Source organism: Epinephelus lanceolatus, chromosome 2 (assembly GCF_041903045.1).
Source record: "Epinephelus lanceolatus isolate andai-2023 chromosome 2, ASM4190304v1, whole genome shotgun sequence".
Classification (NCBI taxonomy): domain Eukaryota; kingdom Metazoa; phylum Chordata; class Actinopteri; order Perciformes; family Serranidae; genus Epinephelus; species Epinephelus lanceolatus.
In genome coordinates, this window is record NC_135735.1 from 48,485,802 (window position 1) to 48,511,758 (window position 25,957).

Consider the following 25,957-nt stretch of genomic DNA (forward strand, 5'->3'; position numbering starts at 1 on the left):
ATTCAGGAGCACTAGTGGGGGAAAAAAGACTAGAAAAGGCTTTGCTTGTTGGTCTTAATGTGGGACTTAATGGTTAGGACTTAGATTTTACATGTGACTTGAAAAACATTGACTTTGTCCCATCCTGCTTCACAGCACATATGGTAAAACAATTTCTCAAACTGGGGAAAATTGCTTTCTAGATACATAGTGATATTTATTTTCCAGCCTGAATCTGGCTATGACAACAAACAAGTGAATTTCCCCAAATGTTATCAACAGTGCTGTGATGTAGACCCACAGACAGCCAATGTTTAAATCTTAAGATGTCAGAATGCCCAAGGCATGTGATTGAAAAATATTACCATGACAAAGTATAATGTTTCAGAGTTTATGCTGCAGCTCAGTACAGAGAAGAAAAAAATGGTCTTGTATGTTTCCCAAAACCACATATTGTATATGTAACATTAGTACATTTCATACATGACATATCAACGTTTCTACACTGATGTAGTTCAGGTTAGGTGGACGTGATGGTGGATGGCATGAAACCAGGGCTCGACAGTGCGAGTGTTTCACTCGCATTTGCGACTAAAAATACGTGTGTGCGAACTGTAAAAAATATTTAGGGGCACATGTGCGCATGAAAAAATCAGCCGAAGCAGCCTATATTTTTGTTAATAAAAAAAAATATGATAATCTAACCGCAACTGTTGGAGGAACTCCAGCCGCCTTCCCTCTTCCCTCTTCCCCATGTGACACGGTTATGGGCGGTTTTCCAAGCCACTGTCGGCACAATGAATATCGTGCGCGACGCCAAGGGTAGCAGTGCCGCTTTGTCAGGCGTTGCTGCCCTCTCCATAGACAAACAATGGGACAGCCAGCACAAAGCGGTTTTACAGCTGATCACGTGTAGAGGCCTTTAGGGACTGTTTGCCACGGTACCGCTGCTGGGCAGGTTGGAAATAAAGCCCTTTTCACACAGAGCGCGCAAAGCGCAGACCTCCGCCGACGAACCCATTCATTGTGTATGTGCTACCGCGGCGCGAGAGCGCACCGCTCTGCTGCCGAGCTTGCGCTCGAATTGAAATTGTTTTAATTCACCACAGTGTGCTGTGACGACACCTCGGCGCCGCGCGTCCAATAGCAGAGAAGAGCCTGAAGTAGACCCGAAAGCGGTCACCATGGAGCTGTAGCTCCTGAACGAGCCTGTACTCCCCCAAATCCTGTCCTCTGCGCCCTACTCCACGGTGGGCGCCGCGAAAGCTCTGTGTGAAAGAGGCTTCAGTCCTGCAGAGTTTCAGAGGACCTGGAGAATGTTTTAGGATAGTAATAACATTATATAAGATAATCATATTGCAAAGATAATATATATAAGATAATAACGTTAAAGACAAAATTAAATTGCAATACTTTTTCAAAACTTGATGATTTTACCTTTCTGTACATTTTGTATACAAATTAATTACATAATTTTGCTTGTAAATGTTTATCTGCATCACGTTTATTACGGAAAACACATTATTTGATCAATTTACATTGTGCCCTTAAAGTTCTTTGTGTGCTCCTTACTTTTTCAACTTAGGAGCACATGTGCTCCTTGGGGAAAAAGTTAGCGTCAAGCCCTGGAAACCCAGGTGAGATGGCTGCCACGCAGCAGATCACTGCAGTCCACTGTTCTGGATTTCCAGTGGTGGTTGTGGCGGTAAAACCAACACATTCTTACTCCGGGGTTAACCTGGGTGCATTGGCAGTTGAAGTTCTGGGACACCGTGTCAACTTCAGCCTGTTACATGCATTGTCTGTTTTGAGGATACACTTCTGTTTACACAGGAAATGTACAGTTTGCACACAGTCTCTTTCAAAATAAACGCAAACACCGCAAATTGACATTTTTTGTTCCAACAACAAACACACATGGTTACATTTTGCCAGCACGCACACGGGTTTAGAAAACAAAACAGGGTCTGGCTTTACCATCTTACAGGAACTGAATACCGGCCTCCTGGTTTAAAGTCAGTGGTTGTTAGACCCATCCACCAAATGTTGTTGAAACATAAATAACTGTAAAGGTTCATTATATCCGCTACATATGAAAGTTACAAATACTACATATTCGTGATTTGCAGAAAGGTACAATGGCGATTTTTTTCTGGCTATTGAGTTGACTGTTAATAACCATTGGTGGGTTTTCATGTTAAAATGTGATAATGTCCCAGTTTCCTGCATCAGCAGCTCTCATCTTTGCATGTACGTGTATTTGATGAAGTAAGAGAAGATTTACCTGGATGTTGAGTGGACTGCTACACAGTTTGTCTGGGTAGGTCGTACGCAGGTCAGACACCTTCTCCCAGTCTCCAGATCCCCTCTCATCATCCCTGTCAAACCATTCTGTCCACTCTGCCTCTGTGAGATGTGCGCACACACACACACACACACACACACACACACACACACACACCAGTAGCTCCAAGTTTAGTGGTTAGACAGCCAAGTGGTAGATATTTGACTAATCTGTGTCAAGGCTTTGGCTTGTAGTGCATTTTGGCTGTCACAGAGCATTTGTAGCAAAGTAATTGAAGGGCTCTCTCCTTCTATTATGTTCTCTGTCTGGCTGCCACAGTAGGGCGGTTGTGTGTGTGGGTGGGTGGGGTGTGGGATACACATGCATTTGAGATATACACACACACACACACACATACACACACACAGTATCTCAGGCTGCCAGAGTATGAGGTGTGGAACCACTCAGCACACTAACACACAGTACCTTGACTGCGTACCTGCTACAGCTAAAGTGTGCATACATGCACCTTACCAAGCTGTAAACACCACTTCAACACACTACACCTTACATTTTGACAGGTAACTAGGCGTACACAGGTACAAATTGTGAGCACATTTTACCTTTGAGGCTCTGCTGCTAATGCCTACTCACCTACCCTAGAACTAAAATCAAGAAAGCTCATTGTGTTTTCACCACTTTTGTGTTAAATTTATTTCAGCTGCCATGCCTTTAGACTGGATTGTTTACTGAGGAAGTTCAACAAGACATGTAAGAGGTTAAAACTCTGCTAAAGAAAGGTAATGAAGGATTTATGTTTCAGCTGGTTTGACATGTCAGAGGCAGATCTTTAGGCTATTTGCATAGGGCTGCACCATCTGCAGGTAACACATTACTTTGGTTCCGCCTTGCTTGCCTGTAGTGCTTGTAAATATAACTTAAGGCCATAATTCTATTTTTTCCATTGTAGTAATACACAGAATGGAGACAACAGGAAAGTGGAGTCTCCACGAGAGAGAGAGAGAGAGAGAGAGGCTTTATTTTGTTGTTTTTATACCTAACAGTCAGCCATCATTTTGGTGATTTAAGCAGTCATCTCTTAGTAGAATTTCATTTACTTTAAAATTTGTTATGTTGGATAAAAAAAAAAAAAAATGCAGAAATAGCCATAGCAGCAGTCACTTTATCCTGGTACTTGGCCTGATGTATATATAAATAACAGCATGTATTGTTTTAATTTTATTTTTGATCCTGTCTGTTCTGAATGTAATTATCTGTCCACATGTGTACCATGAGGGGGCTACAACTTTCATTCTTTGTGCAACCCTGCGTAAAAAAAATTGTAATTTATGTACTTAAGAAGACACAAATGAAAATGCACCCTAGCTAGCTAAAAAGCTAGTTTTGATCAGTAATCCCTTTCCCTGATGTTAATAGGCGACCTAGAATAATAAAAAGAACACAATATGAAGAATACAATATGTAGAATGGTAAAAGACATACAACATTCAAAAGACATACAATAATATATATATTTATATATACAGTATATATATATATATATATATATATATATATATATATATATATATATATATATATATATATATATATCTTCTTGACCCCTCTCCACACACCCACACAGTCGTGGTTGGGTGTGTGGAGGGGGGTCAAGAAGAGGAGTACAGGGGGGTGATAGACAAATTTGTGCAGTGGAGCGAGGAAAACTGTCTGCTACTCAACGTAGCAAAAACAAAGGAGATTGTGGTGGACTACAGGAAGAAAAAGCCCCCAGCTTCTCCTCTCTGTATCAGTGGGAGTGACGTGGAGATTGTGGAGCAGTACAAGTACCTGGGTGTCCTATTGGACAATAAACTTGAATGGTCCACAAACACAGAGGCAGTGTACAAGAAGGGCCTGAGTCAGCTGTATTTTTTGAGAAGGCTCAGGTCCTTTAATGTATGCAACAAGATGCTGCAAATGTTTTACCAGACTGTTGTAGCTAGCACTCTTTTCTTTGCCGTGGTGTGCTGGGGGGCGGGTGTTAAGAAAAAGGATGCCAATAGGCTCAACAAGCTGGTTAAGAAGGCCAAGTCTGTTGTTGGCCTGAAGCTGAGCACTCTTGAGGAGGTGGTGGAGGACAGAATCCAGGCCAAATTCAATAGGATCATATACAACACCACCCATCCTCTCCATAAAACACTGGACACACTCAAGAGCACATTCAGCACCAGATACAGACTCCCCCGCTGTTCAAAAGAGCGCTACAAAAAATCATTCATACCCACAGCAATACAACTGTACAACTCTTCCCTCTGATCAAACTCATATGCACTTTAAACCATTCTTCCTATTTATTGTACTGCTTTTTATACACCTTTTTATACCCTTTATTCACACCTTGTGATCTTATGTACTTTTAGGATTTTTCTTGTGTCAGTATGTGTGCTGTGTTCTTATGATCTGTGTCTTTTTTTTTTTTTTGTCATTATTGCCCCTGCTGCTGAGGACATTTTAAATTTCCCCCCTGGGGATTAAATAAAGTATATCTATCTATCTATCTATCTATCTATCTATCTATATACAGTTAACAATATACAACACAATTAAACAATTTCAGCTAATAATATCCAAATAGCAGATGCTGCAGGTACAGTTTGAGAACAGTAATATATATATTACTATATTAATATATTTTAATGTTAGATAAAAGTAGCCTAGCATCGGTGTTGACATTGTTAGTTCTAAATAAACCATTTCTTAACATTACACTCAAATGAATAATATGATGGGGATTTAAACTGATCATGGTACTGAATTCCATAAATGTGATGCTCTGAAGGAAAAAGACTGCCTGGCTAAACGTAGTTTTCCTGAGTGGGAATGTGCAGCCTCACCTAAGGGCCCCACTTGTAACTCTGTTGCCAGTTGATAAAACTGGGCAGAGGAGGAGGAGCTTCACCATATATTTTTGTATTACATAAGGTTTTCCTTCTCAGCATGTAATATTTCTTTAGAATATGGCAATGATGACAACTGAATGGCTTTTTGTCTAAAATTTTAAGTCCTTTTTTGTATAATAATTCCAGTGGTTTTAAGGCTGTACAATGTCTTTTAGACCAACTTATCAGACAATAGGTGATGTGGGAGATAAACACTGAGTGGAGGAATGTCATATCTGCCTCACTTAACAAGAAGTTTGTGGTAAACTTGAATTTGCCCAACTGAACCTTACCTTATTACAGACCCTTTTTATGTGAGTTTTGAAACCATGCTTTGAATCTATATGTACTCCTAAATATTTGTATTCTGAGACAACTCGTAGTCTTTCTACAGAGATAACATCTTGCTCTGCATCTACATTGTGACATTTGGAAATAAATATACAAACTGTTTTCGAAACATTCACTTGTACAAAACAGTGATTGAGCCAAGATGTGACCTTCAAATTAACTTTGTTAGCTTGATTGCAACCTCCTCTGCAGTTTTACCATGAGTAAAAATAACTTTATCATCAGCATACATGAAGATATTGCATTTACCATACACAGAAGCATGTCATTAACATATGTGCTGAACAGGATTGGGCCCAATATAGAGACCTGCTGGACCCCAGTCGGTAGATATAAGGCAGTAGATTCACAGCTGTCAATTTTGACAAGTTGGGAGTGGAATGAGAGATAGGATTTGATAAGGTTAAGAAGCTCTGTAGAGTAACTGAAGTTGAGCAGTTTTTGTAGCAGGATGATATGATCAGTGGTGTTGAATGCTTTCTGTAAATCAAGGAACACAGCCTACAGCCCCATCTTTGTCAATTAATGCCTTGACCTTTTCTATGAAGTAGTGTGTAGATTCTGACGAGTGATTACCATGAATTCAAATTGCATTGGATGCAGTAGAAAGAAGCTATTGTTAATCTAGTCAATAATTTGTCAGGCAACCAGTTTTTTAAATACTTTGAATAATGTGGGAACATACTGACAGCCTGTAGCTGTAGGCCAGGGGAAGATCACCACCTTTGAGAATGTGGGCCACAACAGTGTTGGGAACATAAAGTCAGGGTGCCACACGGAGGCACCAATTATGTTGGGAACAACAATATTAGGCCTCACCAAGGGGACACCATTAAAGTTGTAAAGTTTTACACTTTTTTTGGAATTGGGGTCTCATAACCTGTACCTATGTGCATGCCTGTTTATCTATTAAACAGCAAGGTGCAGTGTGTTGCTGTGGCATGTGTACATATGACATTACATGAACAGGCAGGAGTGGTGTATACTGCACTAACTCAGGGGTAGCGTATGTTACGTACATGCACCCTGTCATCTTGTGTGAATGCTGCATGTATATGAAATGACCACTGCCACTCCCTACCCATTGTGTCACGTGTGTAATGCCAGTATCTCCATTGTGAGTCTATGTAAATTGTTGGCATATTTTCCAAGGTTTGGTCTGAGAGTGAGAGAGAGAACTTACCTTGCACCCACTGACTGCTGGCTGTGATCCTAAAATGCTCCTCATAACTCGTCTGAAAAACACAAGAGCTCGTGGCCTCTGAGGAGGACTTGGTTCCTGATAACAAACACGCACGCACGCACGCACGCACGCACGCACGCACGCACGCACGCACACAACACACACACACACACACACACACACACACACACAGATCACTAACAACGTGAATTTTCTTCTGCATAAATAAGATCAGGTTGGCTGCAATTTTTTTTTCTGTCTAGACAGAAGAAAAAGATCAATAAATCAAATGGACTCATACCTTGATAGACAGCATGACCCTCCACAGCAGAAGAAGTGTCACCTTTCTTCACTATAAAGGTCCAGGGATGCCTGTAAAGGTAAAACAGTGGAGAGCTGAAGTGGGGGAAGGATAAAAAAAAAAATAGGAAACTGACTGGAGGTGGGGAAGAACAGATAGGAAGATGACAGAGAGAAAAAAAGAAGCTTGAAGTGGAAAGAGAAGAGGACATACAGATAGAAGCAGCAAAAAAGCTGATGAAATGTGAGGACCATCTCAACACACACCTGACATACACAGTTGGGGAGTATAGGTAATTAAATGAGGTATTCCAGCATGCATCATAATAACATGTTGGCTGTGGGGACTCTCTAAAAACACAGGGTTTTGCCTGGATGGGTGTGCTTTTGCAGGACGTAGCAGTGCAGACTTCGGTCAGCTCTGTGTCTCACTCCCACTCAGCCCGTGTTCTGAGTCGTTCATGAGTTCTCCACAATGGAGGGAGTTAGTTTTGTACAAGTAATAAGCTTACTACATTTAATTTTCACTATTCAGTAATGCTGACATGAGAATATCACAACACGTGCTCATGTGACATGAAAATACTCAGTGAAAATTACTGTCTAGCTAATGTTATCTAACCCAGTGAGCACCAACCGGGATTCCAATGTTGCTTTCTAGTTGATATGGTCTGAACATCTAAGATCTCTTTTCACCATCTTTTCAACCAGCTAAAATGTGGTTACGGCATCAACGTGTAAAAATTACAAATGTGTTTAATTGTTTTGATAATTTGTTCAGCTGTAGGTCAAAAAAGAGACGATACTGTTTAGTGCGTAAGGTAGCCTATTTCTACAGATTTTTAATATTTCCTCTAGGGATGTTACCACACAGAGTAAAAGGGGGAAATGATGGTGTGAAACAGCAGAGGCACTTTGTCAGTCCGCTGAGTTAACGTTACTGTCATTAACATCAAGGTAGCAAACGATGGTACATCCTCACGGTCGGACATACAAATAGCAAATAGCGGCGGGGCTTTTACTCACCACAACTGCAGAGGCTCCCAGCTTCATTTGAAACAAACAACATTATAGATGGTCCGTTATTTATTAATCCCTCTGTGTGTTTATATATAAAGTTAACATATCGCACCGTCATTTCAAACTCAACACTTGTTTCAAATTAAAAGCCCCTTATAACCTCGGCTGAGAGAATCCCTCCATTTTCTAAATAGGCTTTTATTCTGAAACATTTGTCAGAACTTCCTGTGGAAGGTAAAGTAGCTTGACAGTTTACGTATGGCGCTTCAAATGTAGCTCCTGCCATCTGCTGATGCTTTTAGTTGACTACAACAACATGTCGGCTGGCACATGAACAGACACAGTTCTGGTAGTGACTCAAATAATTGTGAAAGTAATAAAAACAGGACAAGAATAACCCGATGACATCACACACGCCGTGAAAGACAACCGGGGATAATTGGTGAATACCAGCGTGTAGCGTGTACCAGGCATAATGCAAGTCCTGAGTCTGAAATATGTCTGTCAGCAAGTCCTACTCCACCTATTTAGACTCCACCGTAGACAACGGCAGCATTTCTCCGACCACGTAGCGAGCCACAAGCTCCGTGGCTTCTTTCAGACTGATAGGTTTAACGTTATCTCCGTTATTACAACCAAGACACAGACACAGTGACTGAAATAATACACTGAACAAAAATATAAACGCAACACTTTTGTTTTTGCTCCCATTTTTCATGGGCTGAACTCAAAGATCTAAAACTTTTTCTACATACACAAAAGACCATTTCCCTCAAATATTGTTCACAAATCTGTCTAAATCTGTGTTAGTGAGCACTTCTCCTTTGCCGAGATAATCCATCCCACCTCACAGGTGTGGCATATCAAGATGCTGATTAGACAGCATGAATATTGCACAGGTGTGCCTTAGGCTGGCCACAATAAAAGGCCACTCTGAAATGTGCAGTTTTGCTTTATTGGGGGGGTCAGAAAACCAGTCAGTATCTGGTGTGACCACCATTTGCCTCACGCAGTGCAACATACATGGAATGTTGGTCCACTCCTCTTCAATGGCTGTGCGAAGTTGCTGGATATTGGCAGGAACTGGAACACGCTTAGAGAGACAATGGCAGCATTTCTTCTACCACGTAGCCAGCCACAAGCACCGTGGCTTCTTTTAGACTGATAGGTATAACGTTATCTCCGTTATTAGAACCAAACGACAGCCATTGCTGTTTCTGAGCTGAAGGACCAGCGTTCTAAAAGTAACAGAAGTAACTGATGTCTTGTTTGAAAATGTACTTAAGTATTTGATTACTCACACAGCAAAATAAACGCGTTAGGTTACTCATTACTGCAAAAAGTAATCAAAGTACTCTAACGTGTTACTTTGTAACGTGTTATACCCAACTCTGGTCAGTAGACATGCGTCAAGTGCCACCACCTACAGGTCTTTCAGTTATTGTTACTGAAAGATCTGTAGGCCCTACCTCTTCCACCTCTGCATTAGCATAAAATCATGTGTGTGTTGTAGTGTCACATGACTGGGGTACTTGGTATGTAAAAAAGTCAGGCGCTTAAAGGGACAGTGCACTCAAAAATGAAAGTTCAGCCATTATCTACTCACTCATATGCCGACGGGGGCTCAGGTGAAGTTTTGGAGTGCTCAGATCCCTTGCGGAGATCGGTGGGGGGAGCAGCTAGCACACCTAATGGCTGACGGCGCCCCTGACTAAGGTCCAAGAACACAAAATTGAAACCACAAAGTATCTCCAACATGCCCATCCGTAGTGATCCAAGTGACCTGAAGCCCTGACATAAAAAGTTGTTTGGAAAAATGTCATTTAAACTCTGTTTTCAGCCTCACTGTAGCCTGTAGCTCTGACTGCTTCTCTGTGCTCCGTGTTCACGTGCGCGCGCTTGCGCGAAACCAGCGAAAGCATGAGCTTTGCTTACCTGTGTTTACATCACGTGACACGTGTACCGCAGGGAGAGACAACAGTAACCACAGTAGCTAAAAGATAATTTGCACTAGGGTCTTTCAGCAAAGGACAGCCCAACATGTCTGAAGACTTTGAAATTGAGGAGGAACAGCATTTCTTTGTTGAGCCGTATTTGTTTGAGCCCGAGTATACGGATGCGGAACTCAGGCTACTGGACGAAGCAGCCGCCACAGCTCATAAGCCTCAGCCAGCCGCAGAATACCGGAGTCGAGCACTGGAAACCTGGTGGTGTAGTTGTTTCAAATGCAAAGCAATGCCAACGGATGAGGAAAGTCTTTGCTGCTCAGACTGGGAATTGGCGATGCCTGCACTTGAGAATCTGGACGTCAGTACTGACGAGACTGCTGCTCTTCAGAGACCGTGCATCACCGATCACCCTGAGCGCACACACGTGAGCGCAAAGCACAGAGAAGCAGTCAGAGCTACAGGCTACAGTGAGGCTGAAAACAGAGTTCATGTGATGTTTTTCGAAACAACTTTTTATGTCGGGGCTTCAGGACACTTGGATCACTACAGATGTTGGAGATACTTTGTGGTTTCAATTCTGTGTTCTTGGACATTAGTCTGGGGCGTTGTCAGCCATTGGGTGTGCTAGCCGCTCTCCCCGCGTATCTCCGCAAGGGATGTGAGGACTCTTCAAAACTTCACCTGAGTCTCCGTCGGCATATGGGCGAGTAGATAATGGCTGAATTTTCATTTTTGGGTGCACTATCCCTTTAACTTTGACTTCATACCTCAGTACTTTATTGAACATTCATATCCATGTACACTCAGACAGTTCACAGGACTTGAGCTTGATACATCACTCTGCCTCCGTATCACTGACTTCCAAGCAACAGTGTAAGTGCACGGCACTATACTACAGTGTGGAGAGCCACTAATTAAGGGTTTTAAGCCCGAAGGGCTGAAACCCTATTGTTTTTGTGCTGTTTTGTTAATCATTATTATTATTATTATTATTATCATTATTATTATTATTATTATTCTTATTATTATTATTATCATTATTATCATTATTCAGATGTGTTTTTGCAAATTCCTGTGAGATGGTACATTGTAGAGATATGAAATTAACACCAATGATAATTGGAAGTTGTAAGCAAATGGTACTCAAGAAATATAACGCCAATCGGCCAGATGGGGGCGCTAAGATTAAGGTCGAAGAAATTTTGTTTTGAAAGGCCAGCCCCTCGCACTTTGGATTGACTTGAAATTTGACACACATGTCCAGCTGAATGTGTTCTATGAATGTGTTAAGAACCTGACTACATTTACTGCCATTTTGGATTTTTTGTAAAACACATTTTTGGCATCTCCTCCTAAACTGTAGGTCTAATTTGTAGTCAAAGAGTCTGTGGATCATCATTCAACCAAACTTATTAAAAGTTATGAAAAAAGCTTTTTGATATCTCATTGTGTTTTGATGATATTGACCAATGAACTTTAGAGGGGGCGTGGCTTAGCCCATAAAGGGACCTTACTCCTTAACCACTGAGCCAATCATTACAAAACTTAAATGAAATGTCCACATAAGAACCTGAATCATACCCTGAAAGTTTCATTCTAATTGACCACTAGGGGGCACTAGAAATGCAAAATGCTCATAATCATCTACAGAGATTTGTACAAAATTATGTTTGCACCATTTAGAATCATGTCTCAGTCGATGCACAAAATTTGGAAATGACTGCTAAAAGAGGGCATGGCTTATTACAATAAATTTAAATTTCCACACATTCTATATTCCAAAAAATCATAATAAATCCCTAGTATGTTCTCCATAGCTGATTTTTTTTTCAGCACATTCACTGAATTGTGACAAAACTTTGCCATGCTGCAACATTTTATATTTCATCTCATTATAAAACAAATGTCACCAAATATTTGACAATATACCTGAAATCAGCAGAATGATGTGAGATTTTTTTTTTTTTTTCAGAAGTTTATCACCAGTGCTTTAACTGTAATTGATATCTCATTGCATTTGAATCTATAGACCAATGGACTCTAAAGGGGGCGTGGCTCAGCACATAACTCCACATCCTTTGAGTCAGTCATCACAAAACTTGCACATAATGTCTTAACAGGTACCAGGAACATATCATGAAATCATGACATTTATGTTGCAACTAAGGGGCACCACAAAGACAAAAAAATGGGCATGGGATAACACAAATCAGACTATAAATCAGAAATGGATTGTCCAATCATTATAAAACTTGCACGGTATGTTAAGCAATAATGATGAACCACGTGTGTGAAATTATTTTGACATAGGTTAATGGGGGGCGCCACAAGTTCCAAACAAGTGCGGTGGCCTTTCGCAAAATTTGGCCATAAATCAGTGACAGTTTGTTCAAACATCACCAAACTGTGTGGACGTTTTAAACTAAGCCATTGAAGCATGTCCCCAAAACGTTTCTGTAGTTTACCAACAGGAAACAACAATGTTTTCAAAGAAGAGTGTCGCTGGGTAGAAATTTGGACGTAAATGAATGAGCATCTGTCTGATTGTCATAAAACCTGTTGGTAATCTTTAATGCTGTCGTCCTAAACTCTCAAAGATCTTTGTCCTACTCAGCTTTCAACTTAGGCCCATGCTGTCTTGAACCTCAACAATGAGTCTCTAATCCAGTCTCCATCCGACACGAGACACAGCAACAGCAACAGAGTTCTCTTTTTGTAACCATGGTGAGGAGCAGGGATCGGTGTGGTCAAGATTATATAAATACTACTACTTTTATCGATACTCCTTATTGGTTTGGTATTTTATGGATACTCTTATCGGTTCTTTTTCATTTCTGCTTCTGCTTTTTAGAAAATAAATCAATTGAAGAGGAATAAACTCAGAAAATGGATTATTGAATATTTAAAATATAACTAAATGTTGTTCCTAGAGGAGCAACTGTAATTTTTACATCAGCAAAGTCACTATTTAAATATTATTCCTGACATCACAATAATGAGTGAAGTTTTGTTTTTATCCGTCCTGTTCCCTCTCTGCTGATGTTGTTCACTTAGTGCAGGTAACATTTAGCCTGAGTGTCAGACTGAAGCTCCCAGAACCTTCAGTCTGACATGGCTTCCATTGAAGGCGATTTACAAGGGGTTAAATCCAGTTTAGCGGCTTCCTTAATTTGGTCCTCCATTAACGCGAGTAGTGGCGAAATACCTCGACAGCATCGTTAATGTGGTCTGTAGGACCTGTAGCGGTCGCCATTGTTGCTATCCTCACCAGTTACCCACCGGCGTACAGCTTGACATCAGCGTGGCGCTGATTGGCTAATCGCTAGACCCCCAACGTTCATTGGTCCGTCCATCATTTGGACGAGATAGAGGTAGAGGGAGGAGGGGCTGTTCGTGTCAGCCAGCAGCTTAGTTTAAAAGAATCTAAGCTAAACAGTTAGACTACATGCAGACAGCTGTTATTTTAGAGTATTTGTAACAATTCACTATTAGCCAAACTAGTGTGCTGTCCTTGTGTAAATCATAATGTTAGGGGCTGTGGATGAGAGCGTGGACAGAGCAGATTGAAATATCACTGTTTGTGTTACACGTGTGCTGATAAAGTAAAGCTTCTTACTCGCTAATGTTTAATTGCACTTACAGTAACGAGTGTAGATGGCATCAACTTGAATAATTTTCTAGTGATCTTCACTTTGTTTCCACACGGTCTCTGCTGTTCACTGACTTCACTCTGTTGTATGTGTGTGTGTATATATATATGTATAATATAGTAGTAATATTTAGCTCAAGCATTTAGCCAACAACCCAGTAGGCTTTAAAATGTTTTTTATCCAAAGAGACTGCTTCGCAGTGTCAATAGGTAGGCTCGCCTAGGGCACCAAATGTACCAAGGCCACCACTGCTTAAAGATATCAAGTACCAATACCCAGCCCTTTGTGACACCAACACAGTTTGGTTGGCACACAAAAAATATCCCACGACTTGAAACCACATCTGCATACATTCCCCAGGTGAGTTTAAGTGAATTTTACTTAGGTGTGTTGCTGTGCTTTTTTCTGCTGCAACCAGCTCCTCTATGGCAGCTGCAGTAAACATATGCAAATTACATAACTGAGAATGTATTGCAGAGTCGACACTGTCTCATAAATTCCAGCTTATTAAAATGTCTGGGTGCGCCGCAAATTACACCACCTCTCTCTCCTGATGACACCAGTGTTGGCCTGTTGGCAAAAATGTGGAGACAAGGCGACAAGAGTCATTAGGCAGGAATCCCTCTGTCGCCCTACCATCCCTCCCATCCATTTACTCTGTCCTCTACAGCATCCACAACTGTGGAGCAAAGTGCAAATTAGTAAATGAAATGTTAACTCATGCTGTCCTCATGTTTTTTTATGAAACCCTCTCAGTGTTTCCTGCGGTCTCCTCTGTAGCATTAAAAAAGTCGTATTATGCTCATTTTCAGGGTCATATTTGTAATATTGGGGTCTAGTGGAATAGATTTAGGTGCTTTAATGTTCAAAATACACATTATTTTTCTTATACTACTGCCCATTTCTGCAGCACCTCTGTCTGAAACACTGTTTGAGCTTATGTCTTGCCTCCCCAGCAGCCCAGTCTGCTGTGATAGGTCAGCTCATCAGTCTGTTGTGATTGGTGCAACGCTTAGAGCAGGTATCAGAAATTTCAGGCCCCATTTTGGCTACGCTAACAAGGCCATCAGTTCTCCCTAATTAATTTAAGCTGCAGTCGGACCCTCAACGTGAAGAAACACAATAGACCTGAACCACCTTTGCTGTAAAGACTGTAGCAGGACGTTTCACAGTGGTAAGGTTTTATTTTGTAGCTGTCTTATATTTCAGCTGTAACATGATAACTGTAACTTATCTGACATTACATCACAGTAACAACTGAGTGAGTGAAGTTGAAAACATATGCTGCAAAAGAGTTCAAAAGGTTTCTCAAAATACAATCAATTACTAGCCTACATTACGTGGAAACACCAACAGTAGCACTCACCTGTTATATGCAGTGGTGTAAAGCATAACTTCTTTTTTTAATCTAAGCAGGCTTATCTAAGATTAGATTAACATAGCCTGTGTTAGTTAATAATACCAAAGTTATCATAAATTGGGCTACTCACACATTCCCTGTCAAAACCACACAGGTTTCAGCAATTTTACTATAGCAGATTGAGGTGACAGATTTCTGTAGTATACAGGAACAAATACATCCAAATTTCTAGATGTCTTAGCTGTCATGTTTACTGACACCATTCTTCTAAAATGTAGCTGCATTTTATAATCATGTTCACCTTATGTTTGTAATCTACAATATGTTCAGTGGACCAATGTATTTTTTGTAGTTTCTCCACATCTTTTATATAAAATCAAAGTTTCATGGCAAAACACATGTTGCTTCCTGGATCAATATTTCTTCTATGCAGTGATGTTGTCTCCTGAGCCTTTATTTGCTTACTTATAAAACAGTATGCCTCTTTTTTTTTTTTTTTTACTTATTAGGTTTTGGGGAATAAACCAGGTTCCAATTCATCCTACATGTTTGATACACCATCCAGGCCTAGAGCTTAATTGCTTGAATCCGTACACCCTGCAGAACATCCACAACATTTATAGGTATGACAATGGACCCTTATGGCATAGAATTGAAGAAGAGTACGTTTTTATGACATGTAATGAGCAACCTGATCTCACAGAAATACGTGAAATGACCACATCGTCTTAACATCGCATTCCGTGGTGGCAGCACGTAATGGGTTGAAATTAGGTGCCGGTACCACGGAAACAATGCCAGTGTAAAGTCAATTAGGATCCTTTGTCGTGGTGGACACACGAATTCCCTGATTCAACAACGTCCTGTATACACACAAAAATACGAAAGTGTTCTTGATTTTAAAACAGCAAAAATATTCCTCTGTTATAATTTCCCACCAATAATAATAATAATAATAATAATAACATGATAGTTCGGCTGTTCTAGATATTTGATATATGCAGTAGATTTACTTTTTTACGACACTATTTGACAACTCTACAACCGGAACAATCACAGTCCCAAAAACACCATTTCTAGCACGTTCTACATCAGCATGAGGGTGAGTAGATAATTGGTGAATTTTCATGTTGGGTGCACTGAACAGGTGTGTAAATCTAGGGTAACTAGCAGCTATCGCTTGTTCATGACAGAGTCACGGAGGAGAAGGGGGGGAGGGGGGAGCTAGCTCCGTTGTGTTTGATAACATTGTTGAACATAAACAGAAGTGACGCCCAACGGCGCTTACCGTGCCTTTAGTATTGAATTAAAGCCAAGTCCTTTTGAGTCATCTATCTCAAGTCAAAGTCAAGTCTCAAGTCATGAATACAAAGTCAAAGTCAAGTCGAGTCTTTTATCAACATTAGTCAAGCAAGTCTCAAGTCATCATATTTGCAACTCGAGTCTGACTCGAGTCAAGTCATGTGACTCGAGTCCCCCATCTCTGGTGTACAGCCTAACGTTAGCTCCTACAGCCACCTACCCCACACTTCACTCAGAAGTAGATTCCTTGTTTATTTTTAAATAACAACTTCCAAACTCATAAAGCATACTTACAGGTTGTGATCCTGATTGTCCAGATTTGTCCAACAAAGTGATCTGCCCAGTTTTTCAGGAGTAGGCTAACTACTGTGAAAAATCCAGTTGTTAACTGTTGCCAGTTTGTGAAGCAGTACTCAGGAAAACAGAGGGAAGACAATAAAATGTCCAGGTTATATTGTTGAGCAGGGTTCAACGCTAAGGTTTTTTTTTCACTTGCCCGGTCGGGCAAGTAGGTCAGAGATCTACTTGCCCGAAGTCAGTTTTTACTTGCCCTATAAAAATTGTTCTTTTTACCTGGACAAGGGGAAGGGGTTTTTGAAGAGTGGTTTACAAAGGGTATTAAAACAATCGGAGACCTGTTTGAAGCAGAAACAATTACGTCTTTTCAGCAACTTCAGATTAAATATGGAATATCCTTTACATTCCTTTTTGCATATTTACAGATCAGACATTTTATATTCACTGCCTGCAAGTTTCCTGATGATAAGTACGTTAGGAGCACTCTTGATGACCTTCTTCTCATTCCAAATATTACAAAAAAGTTTATTTCCATTTTTTTATCAGAAGCTACAGTCCAAATATAACATTGATAAAATTATTAGTACATGGGAGAAGGACCTAGGAATCCAATCTAGCCAGGAAGAGTGGTCTAAGATATTTTCACTGTCAAGTAAAATATTCTTATGTAATCGGTCAAATGAGAGCCAATACCGAATATTTCACAGGCTACAACGTACACCCCAGTTTCTCAATAAATGCAACTCCAATATATCTCCCATGTGTAAAAAATGTAAGAAAGAGTTGGGAACTTATTTTCACTTAATATGGAAATGCCCTTATATTGCACGTTTTTGGAAAAATATTAAAAAAGAGCTTTGTTCAATCTTGGGCATGGACATTAAAAGGGAACCTGCATTGTTTCTGTTGGGATTCTCTCTAGAAGGTCTCGATCTTAACCCCTCTCAGTACACTCTTATAACAAAACTCCTGTTACTAGCTAGACGATGTATTTTGTTCCAATGGATTAAAGACAAATCCCCAACAGTAACACAGTGGTACAGAGAAATTTATAAGATCTTACCAATGGAAAGCTTCTCTGCTACCTTAGGGGGGAACAATACTTTTTTTTTTAAATCTGGCAACCAATTTTAGAGCATCTGCCATATGAAATCTCAGACTTACTACAGAGGGGTGGATTAACTCTCACAATTGATTTTGTAATTTTGATTTAAGAATGTATCTTCTCATCAACCTCCTTTTCCTTGAAAACTTGTGACCTAACACAGGAATGGAGTAAATTTTTCTTTTGTGCTATGCTTGTCCTGTGATGTATATTGTCGATGCTGCCATTTTGCTATGATTTGTGATTCAGGTGCTGTCATGCTTGTTTCTTTGTTTGTTTGTATGTTTGTCTTTCTTTCTGTTGTCCTGTTTTGTTTTTCTGTTTCCTTCTGCATTCTGAAAATTAAAATCAATAAAATATACATATATATATATATATATATATATATATATATATATATATAAGTTTAATTTAAACGGCTATCAAATAACAAAGACTGCAGTTATTTTTATGTTATGTAATCTTTATTCATACTGTATTTATTAATTAAAACAACATATGTCATGTATTGTAGCTTAATTCCTACACAAAAATGACAGTGTCAGGGCTTAAAGTAAAAAATTTGTCAATCGTTCTCCGTCTATAATTTTGCGCCCTACTTGAGCCATGCCCACCTCTATTTATTTTTCACCCCTCTCTCCAGTTCTGCTGTATTAACACCGGGTTTAATATATTTTGCCTCCATCTCTCTGCCCTGCTCTACTCTACTTCAACGCTACTAAGCTCTCTCTCTACTCTACCAGTAGACTACCACATCCACCTGTTGCACAAAACACACACAGCAGTGTTTCCCCTAGGATGGAGTTGTAGCAGCGGAGGTGAAGCACACGCATGAAAAATAATTTTCACATGCGTTAAACTTTTTTGTATGCTTGCAAAGCACAGCCTGCTGGGATGTTTCTATGTATCTACTGGCACCAGAAGGGCTCTTTAGGACTAAGTACATACAGTACATGTGTGCACAGTAATGAGCAGGTGAAATGTCTGTCTAGCTTACATATGAGGTGTCTCAGCATTTAGGAACATACAATTTTATTGAATATAATAAAGTAAAAAGTCACTTGACATGCTGTTTTGTGCTATGACCTATTTAAGTGTTGGAAGTTGTTATTTACGTGACAACACCTGAAAGCAACACAAGCTCTGCATGAGTGCCGTGCTGAGCTGCTGTGCGAGCAGCGTGTTTGTCTGTGCGTAACAGCAGTCTGTTGGTTATTTACACACTGTCCATTTCAATATCTTTGTCAGCTGACAAACTGCACCGGGCTTGGGGTCAGGTTTGGTCAGGAAAATGCGGCCCGAGCCGCTTTAGCGTGCTCACCTGTGTGTGTGGTGGAACTCCGCCGTGCGCGATACAGAGAGCAGAGGAGAATTGTTAACGCGTGACCATGTAGAGACAGAAATGACACGATGACATAACACCATAAATAGTATATTGTTCTGTTATTATATGAAGCGTCCGTCGCGCAAAATAATATCAATGGGGGCTGTGGGCAGGACATTGTTACACAGCTGTGCCTGTGACTTCAGGCAGAGAGACCGCTGCATCAGAGCCGAAGAGCACGTTTTAAAATACATTTATTTTATCAATTAGTTATTAACTTTTACTATTTTTAGCAACTTGCCCGATCGGGCAAGTGAGTTGTTAGTTTACATGCCCGACCGTGAGTTTTACTTGCCTCGGGCAATCAGGCAATCGTTACTGTTGAGCCCTGTAAAAGTAAAAAGTCACATGACATGCTGCTGTTTTGTGCTATGACCTATTTAAGTGTTGGAAGTTGTTATTTACGTGACAACGCCTGAACGCAAGACAAGCTCTGCATGAGTGCCACGCTGCGCTGCTGTGCAAACAGCTGTTTGTCTGTGCGTAACAGCAGTCTGTTGTTGGTTATTTACACACTGTCCATTTCAATATCTTTGTCAGCTGACAAACTGCACCGGGCTCGGGGTCAGGTTTGGTCAGGAAAATGCGGCCCGAGCCGCTCTAGCGTGATCACCTGTGTGTGTGGCGGAACTCTGCCGTGCGCGATACAGAGAGCAGAGGAGAATTGTTAATCGCGTGACCATGTAGAGACAGAAATGACACGATGACATAACACCATAAATAGTATATTAGTTATGTTATTATATGAAATGTCCGTCGCACAAAATAATATCAATGGGGGCTGTGGGCAGGACATTGTTACACAGCATATGCCTGTGACTTCAGGCAGAGAGACCGCTGCATCAGAGCCCGATTGGGCAAGTGAGTTGTTAGTTTACATGCCCGACCTTGAGTTTTACTTGCCCCGGGCAATTGGGCAATCGTTATTGTTGAGCCCTGTTGAGGAATAGTGGTATAAATAAATTCCAACAACTTATTCTTCGTCTCTTCTTCCTTTGGCAGTCCAAACAAGGGTAATTTGCAGTCACAAATCTCCCCAACAGCTCCTCAACAGTTCAAACTCTGCCCTGCTGCTCCAGCTCTGTTTGTTTAGGTTTGTTTGAGGGTCAGCTCAGTGGCCCACAGGTGATGTGTTATCATGTGTTACATAGTGATGCAACCAAGTTACGGAAGTAAAGGCAGGAATGCAAACCAGGCGTTTCAGGCAGCCAAGGAGCTATGTGTCTATGGGGAGAGACAGCTCCCTTTAGCCTGGACTATAAAAAATGTCATATAAATCACTAAAGAATAGGGAAAAACCCAAAAGCATAATAGGCCGTCTTTAAGTTTCATAAGACCGCCTGGTCTGGAAGCTAACCACAGGGCCAGCCAGGATTCACCAGGATCTTCTCTCCGCCCACAGTAAGGTCTCTGACATTGTACTTAACCAGCACTGTGAAAAACAAAACACATTCACACAAGCTTGTGGTTTACTAGGCAAAATCACCTATCCAATGGTTCTGCATTCTTTTTAAAAAAAACAAAGGAGCACAGTTGAGTCTTGTTTGAGGAATTTGTCAGTGTGCAAGTCTTCTCAGTTTTATCCACTCTGATAGCCCTGATGTCAGAAACTCTAAGACCTCTCCAGGGATTTTATTATTACGGCATGATTCAGTTTCCATTTCCCATGCATTCCTAACATACCAATTCTCACTCACTCACTCACTCACTCACTCACTCACTCTCTCACTCTCACTCTCACTCTCACTCTCACACACACACACACACACACACTTTCCTACACATTTTTTGCAGTGTGAGATACAGCATAAAAGGCACAAAGGTACTTTAAATGATATATTTCCCCACGTGTGTGTATCAAGGTCTTATGTCTACAGTTTTGCTGCTAGGTAGGGCTGAGTAAAGGTCCTCTAATTTGTTGTTTTCATATCAGCTGAGAGACACAGTTAGAGACTGGCTGGTGGCAGGGCCGGAGTGGGACTCATTTTCAGCCCTGGAGTTTCATGCCTCAGACCGGCCAACTTTAGATCACGACCTATTATAACTTTAGATGTTAAGTCTACAATAGCGCACTGTTCTCTAAAGCCTTGTAATTCAGTGTATTTTTCTAAAATATTTCCAATTCAGTAAGTAAGGGTTAAGTAAGGGTTGCTTCACAATGTAGATTCATTTCAACATGAGTGCACATCTCCAACATTATCCTTTACAACACAACATCCTTTTCAGCAATATCAGAACCTATATTCTGTTCAAATAAGTGTTCACAGATATCCAAACCTTAAAAATGAAATAAAAGAATAAATAAAAATATTAAATATTAAATCTGAAAAAATAAAAAATAAAGTAAAAAGTGTTGCACTCTCTACTAACACTATCTCTCAGGGTTTTCCCTGGGTTTTTTCGAGACCAAGGTGGCAAAGGCCTGTGGTGGGGGGCATCTTGACAGCTGTACTTTTAGATACATGCCCCCCTCTATTAAATATAAAAGGAGGCCCCCACATACTTGAGCTTTACACTGCTGACTTGTATAATCAGAACAGACATGTCCTGTGATTTTCAGCCTTCTATGATTATATTTACCCTTTACAGCAGGCACATCCTGACAGCTGAGAACATTACTGTCAGGTATTGTCCCCCCTCTATTAAATATGAAAGGAGGCTGAAAATCACAGGACTTGTCTGTTCTGATGATACAAGTCAGCGGTCCTGAAATGTGTGTTTCTCTTCTATAAGTAAGTAAGTAAGTAAGTAAATTTATTTATATAGCACTTCTCACAGAGAGGACTCACAAAGTGCTTCACAAGTTAAAATACAAAAAATACAATAACAGAAACAATGCAAATACACAAAAACAAATAAAAAATTAAAGTGCAGCAAAATACAGAGATGATACAATGGACAATTAATGGAACGCATGCCTAAACAGATGTGTTTTTAACTGCCTTTTAAAAATGTCCACGGAAGAGGCCGCTCTCAGCTCATGAGGTAGTGCATTCCACCATTTTGGTGCAACAGCCTTAAAGGCTCTATCACCTTTGGTCTTTAATCTTGTGTGAAGGACAGTAAGTAGATGGCCTTCAGCAGACCGCAGTGACCTAACAGGATAGTGAAAGAACACCAGATCCGTCAAGTATGCAGGTGCTTGACTATGGAGGGCTCTGTAAGTGATGGTTAAAATCTTGTACTGGATCCTGAAATTAACAGGAAGCCAGTGCAAGGATGCCAGGACTGGAGTGATATGAGTGAACCTATGAGATCTGGACAGAAGCCTGGCGGCAGCATTCTGGACTAGTTGGAGGTGGTCTAATGAAGTTTTATTGAGACAGGTGAAAAGAGAATTACAGTAATCTAGACGTGAGGAAATAAAAGCATGGATGATCATTTCTAGCTCAGAATAAGTTAACATGGATCTGAGTTTGGAAATGTTTTTGAGGTGGAAAAAGCAGGAGCGAGTGACAGTTTTGATGTGGTCATCGAAAAGCATGGCCTGATCAAATGTGACCCCAAGGTTTCTCAACTTGGGATGCACATTTGCACTGAGGGACCCTAAGCAGCTGGCCACTTTAGATGCTGAGGCTTCAGGTGCAATAATTAAAATCTCAGTTTTGGCTGCATTCAACTGAAGGGAGTTAGTAGCCATCCAGTCCTTAATTACATTCATACAATCGTACACTGTAATAAATAATTCTTTGGTCAAGTAGATTTTAATTAATGTATTAGGTAAAAAGTATTCAATATAATTGTATTTTTGATTTTGTGACAATTATTTAATTAAAATTTAAATAAAAATGTTTGGAATAAAATCCACTCATTATAGTTAAATACAACATAAGCATTCTGTTTATTTAATTCCAAATATAGAGAATATTGAGTGAATTCAAGTTAATGTAATCAGGCAGTTTTCAATCGAAAAGCATTTCCTGTCAAAGTGCGCCTTTTTTAAAAAAAAGAAAAATGCAGCAGGCTATCTTCTAGACAAGACATTTGAATCGAGGTGAATGCCCATCTACTTCCACATTGCTCATCTTGCAGAAAGTTTTGGCTGACTAAGGTAAGGAAACTTGTTGTTTTCACTGGGCTAGTAAGGACAATGCATGTATGGTGATATTACAATATAAAATGAGCTATCACAGAGAAAGAGACTCAACAGCAACATAAGGTTAACACAAGGCTATATGTTAATGTAGTAGTGTGAGGTTGTTGCGCTATTATATGAACACAGCATTATACATTTTGGAAGAATTCATATGGATCGAAGCCAGATCGAAGCACAAACTTTATTTTGAAGGATGCAGGTTAGCATTTCCGGTATCATGTTAGATGTCCCTTACGTGTTGTCAATATATCCTCAGTATGTTCTTATGAAATTGCATAAATAAGTACATTGGATTTAATGTTAGGGTTAGACACATGTCTATAAAGGGAAATATTGGGGGATTAACGCTGGAAGTATAACGAGCATTTTACGATTAACGGAACTGCACTTTCCGCACTTCCGCTTGCTTTACTTTCTTTGTGTTAATGGCCAAAGTACTTCCTGTTCAGCGTCGTCTTCCCGGGCACGCAACTTGCAAACGAGAAGGTAACTTACTTAAAACACACGTGAAGTCTGTATATTAATTGTTATTATTACGTTTTAGAGCTGCAATTCCATTCCTTGTCATGCATAAATCTGTTCATTTAGTGTTAGTCTCCCGCCAGCAGCGAGACTAGTTAGCTTGTTAGCAAGGGAGGAGGAGGGTTAACATGGCGGCCACAACAAACCTTCACATGTTACAGCTAAACGTTACACTAAAGATGTTTCTGAGTCCATTTTCACTGAGGGCGAATATCCGCGCGGATTATTCTTGCGGAAAAATATTAAAGTTGATTTCATGGGTTCTTATGGAAGTTTGCACACCAGGGCGGAACTTTCGTGCGGTGAAAAAAGTTTCCGCTCAGACTTTGACCCCCCGCGGAATTCGCCGGTGGAACTACACAGCTGGGCCAGTGAAATTGTTTGTTTATAGTCGCGCAGACCGGGAGAGTCTGAAATCCAGTCAGGCAGGACAGTATGGGAGAAAGGTTGACAATTTCACAGCACCCAGTCCTTTTTGATAAAAGATGGGATGATTTTATGAACAATGAATTAAAGGACGTCTGGCAGTCCATTGTCCAGCTTGGTGCTAAAGAAAGTTGATGTTGACGCTTGCTAAACGTTAGCTTGCCAGCTCGCTGCCGCTGCTGCTGCTGCTACTCCTACTCTTGTCCATGTTCATCCACACCCGTTCACGCAGCGCAGACTTGGAACACAACAACGCGAAATAACGCACCGCATCCGTACCGCGCCTGTGTGTATGGTTTGAGCACGGAAAGGCACTGCGCAAATATTCCGCAAATCCGTCCCGCATTTCCGTATCACGGCAGTGAGAATGAACCTTAAGCAGTTGGTTTTAAAGAGGACATGAAACACTGGTCAATATGAGTGTGGTTCATTTGCATTTCACCTTGGGTAAGATATGGCTCTGAAATATAACATGAATTTCACCTAAGTTTGCTGGAAAACTAAAAAGTATTTCCCCCTTTCGCCACTAGGAGGCTGCCATCTTTTATCCAAGCAGCGGGTGACGTCAGCGGGTGTGTTGGGGTCTCCCGTCTGCTTGAGCTATCATTGGAAATGGTCAGTGGTGAGTGCAAAGAACAAGGAAAATAGGGCCATAAACCAGTTTGATCTTTAGTCTATTCAGTGTACTGAGAGTTTCAGCAGTTCTGAGATTCAGTAAAATAGCTTAATTTAACTTTTACGAGTTTCACCCGCGGCTCATCTGCACTAGAGTAAAGGAACTCAGACAGCTGAAACTATATTAAATTGATTGAAAACTTCCTGATTAATTACATAGGCCTATCTTAAACTTTAACAAAGACAGTGCGGAAGCATCGATAACCGTGAAAAACATGTAAACTCTTATGATTTTTAAACCGAGTCTGGCTGGACCATGCTCAGCACTGCATCCAATGCCGAGAACAGATCCACTGCTTTCCTGACGCAAATTTAGCCAGAAAAAAACGTTCTCTCGCTCTCTGTTGTTGTTGGCGTTAGATGTTGCTGAGCGTCGTCCGGTCAGACTCGGTTTAAAAATCATAAGAGTTCACATGTTTTTCATGGTTATCAATGCTTCCACACTTTCTTAGTTCAAGTTTAAGATATGTTATTAATCAGGAAGGGCTTCCGCTCAATTTGGCGTACTAATTATATAAGTTTTCAATCAATCTAATATAGTTTCAATGGTCTGAGTTCTTTCACTCTAGTGCAGATGAGCCATGGGTGAAACTTGTTGTAAAAGTTAAATTAAGCTATTTTACTGAATCTCAGAACAGCTGAAACTCTAGGCCTGTTTCCACCGCAGGAACTTCAGGGTCATTTTACGGGGCCAGGGCCGTTGGTGCGGGTCTCCACCACAGGAACCACCCCCGAAGGACAGAGTTCCGGAACTTTTACGGGGGCTAAACAAGTCCCTGCCTCGGGGTAGGTACTCAGAACGGCCCCGAAAGACTTTTGGCTGGGGCTTGGGGATTACTTGGTGCTGATTGGATATACTCAAGGAGGGATGTGATGTCAACAGAAAGCAACAAAATAGCCGGCATTTTTAAAACTCAGCAGATGAGGATTAGCTCGTTCATATAGCTTCCTCCGCCATGTAAAAAAAACTCACTAAATGGCCCGTGAAAAAAATATTCTTTCCAGCGGATATCTTAGTTACAACATGATTGAGCTAGCAAAGCAGTTTTGTTTTGCTATGTGTGGTATTTATTCAGTTTTGGGAAATCACAATGTCTAGAAAGCATCAGCTGACGGGGATAGCTAAAAGCAG

General features: G+C 40.6%; 1 protein-coding gene across 2 annotated transcripts in view; it reads right to left on the minus strand.

Moving 5' to 3' along the window:
- The window catches only part of cemip (cell migration inducing hyaluronidase 1), a 383,014-nt gene that overhangs the window by 167,200 nt on the left and 189,857 nt on the right, over nt 1–25,957 (minus strand). For both annotated transcript variants that reach the window (XM_033622351.2, XM_078162221.1), the window contains exons 7-9: nt 7,041–7,111; nt 6,740–6,835; nt 2,264–2,385 (exon numbers count right to left, since the gene is read on the minus strand). In XM_033622351.2, the coding sequence (XP_033478242.2) occupies nt 2,264–2,385; nt 6,740–6,835; nt 7,041–7,111 (289 nt within the window). The remainder of the gene's footprint in view (nt 1–2,263; nt 2,386–6,739; nt 6,836–7,040; nt 7,112–25,957) is intronic.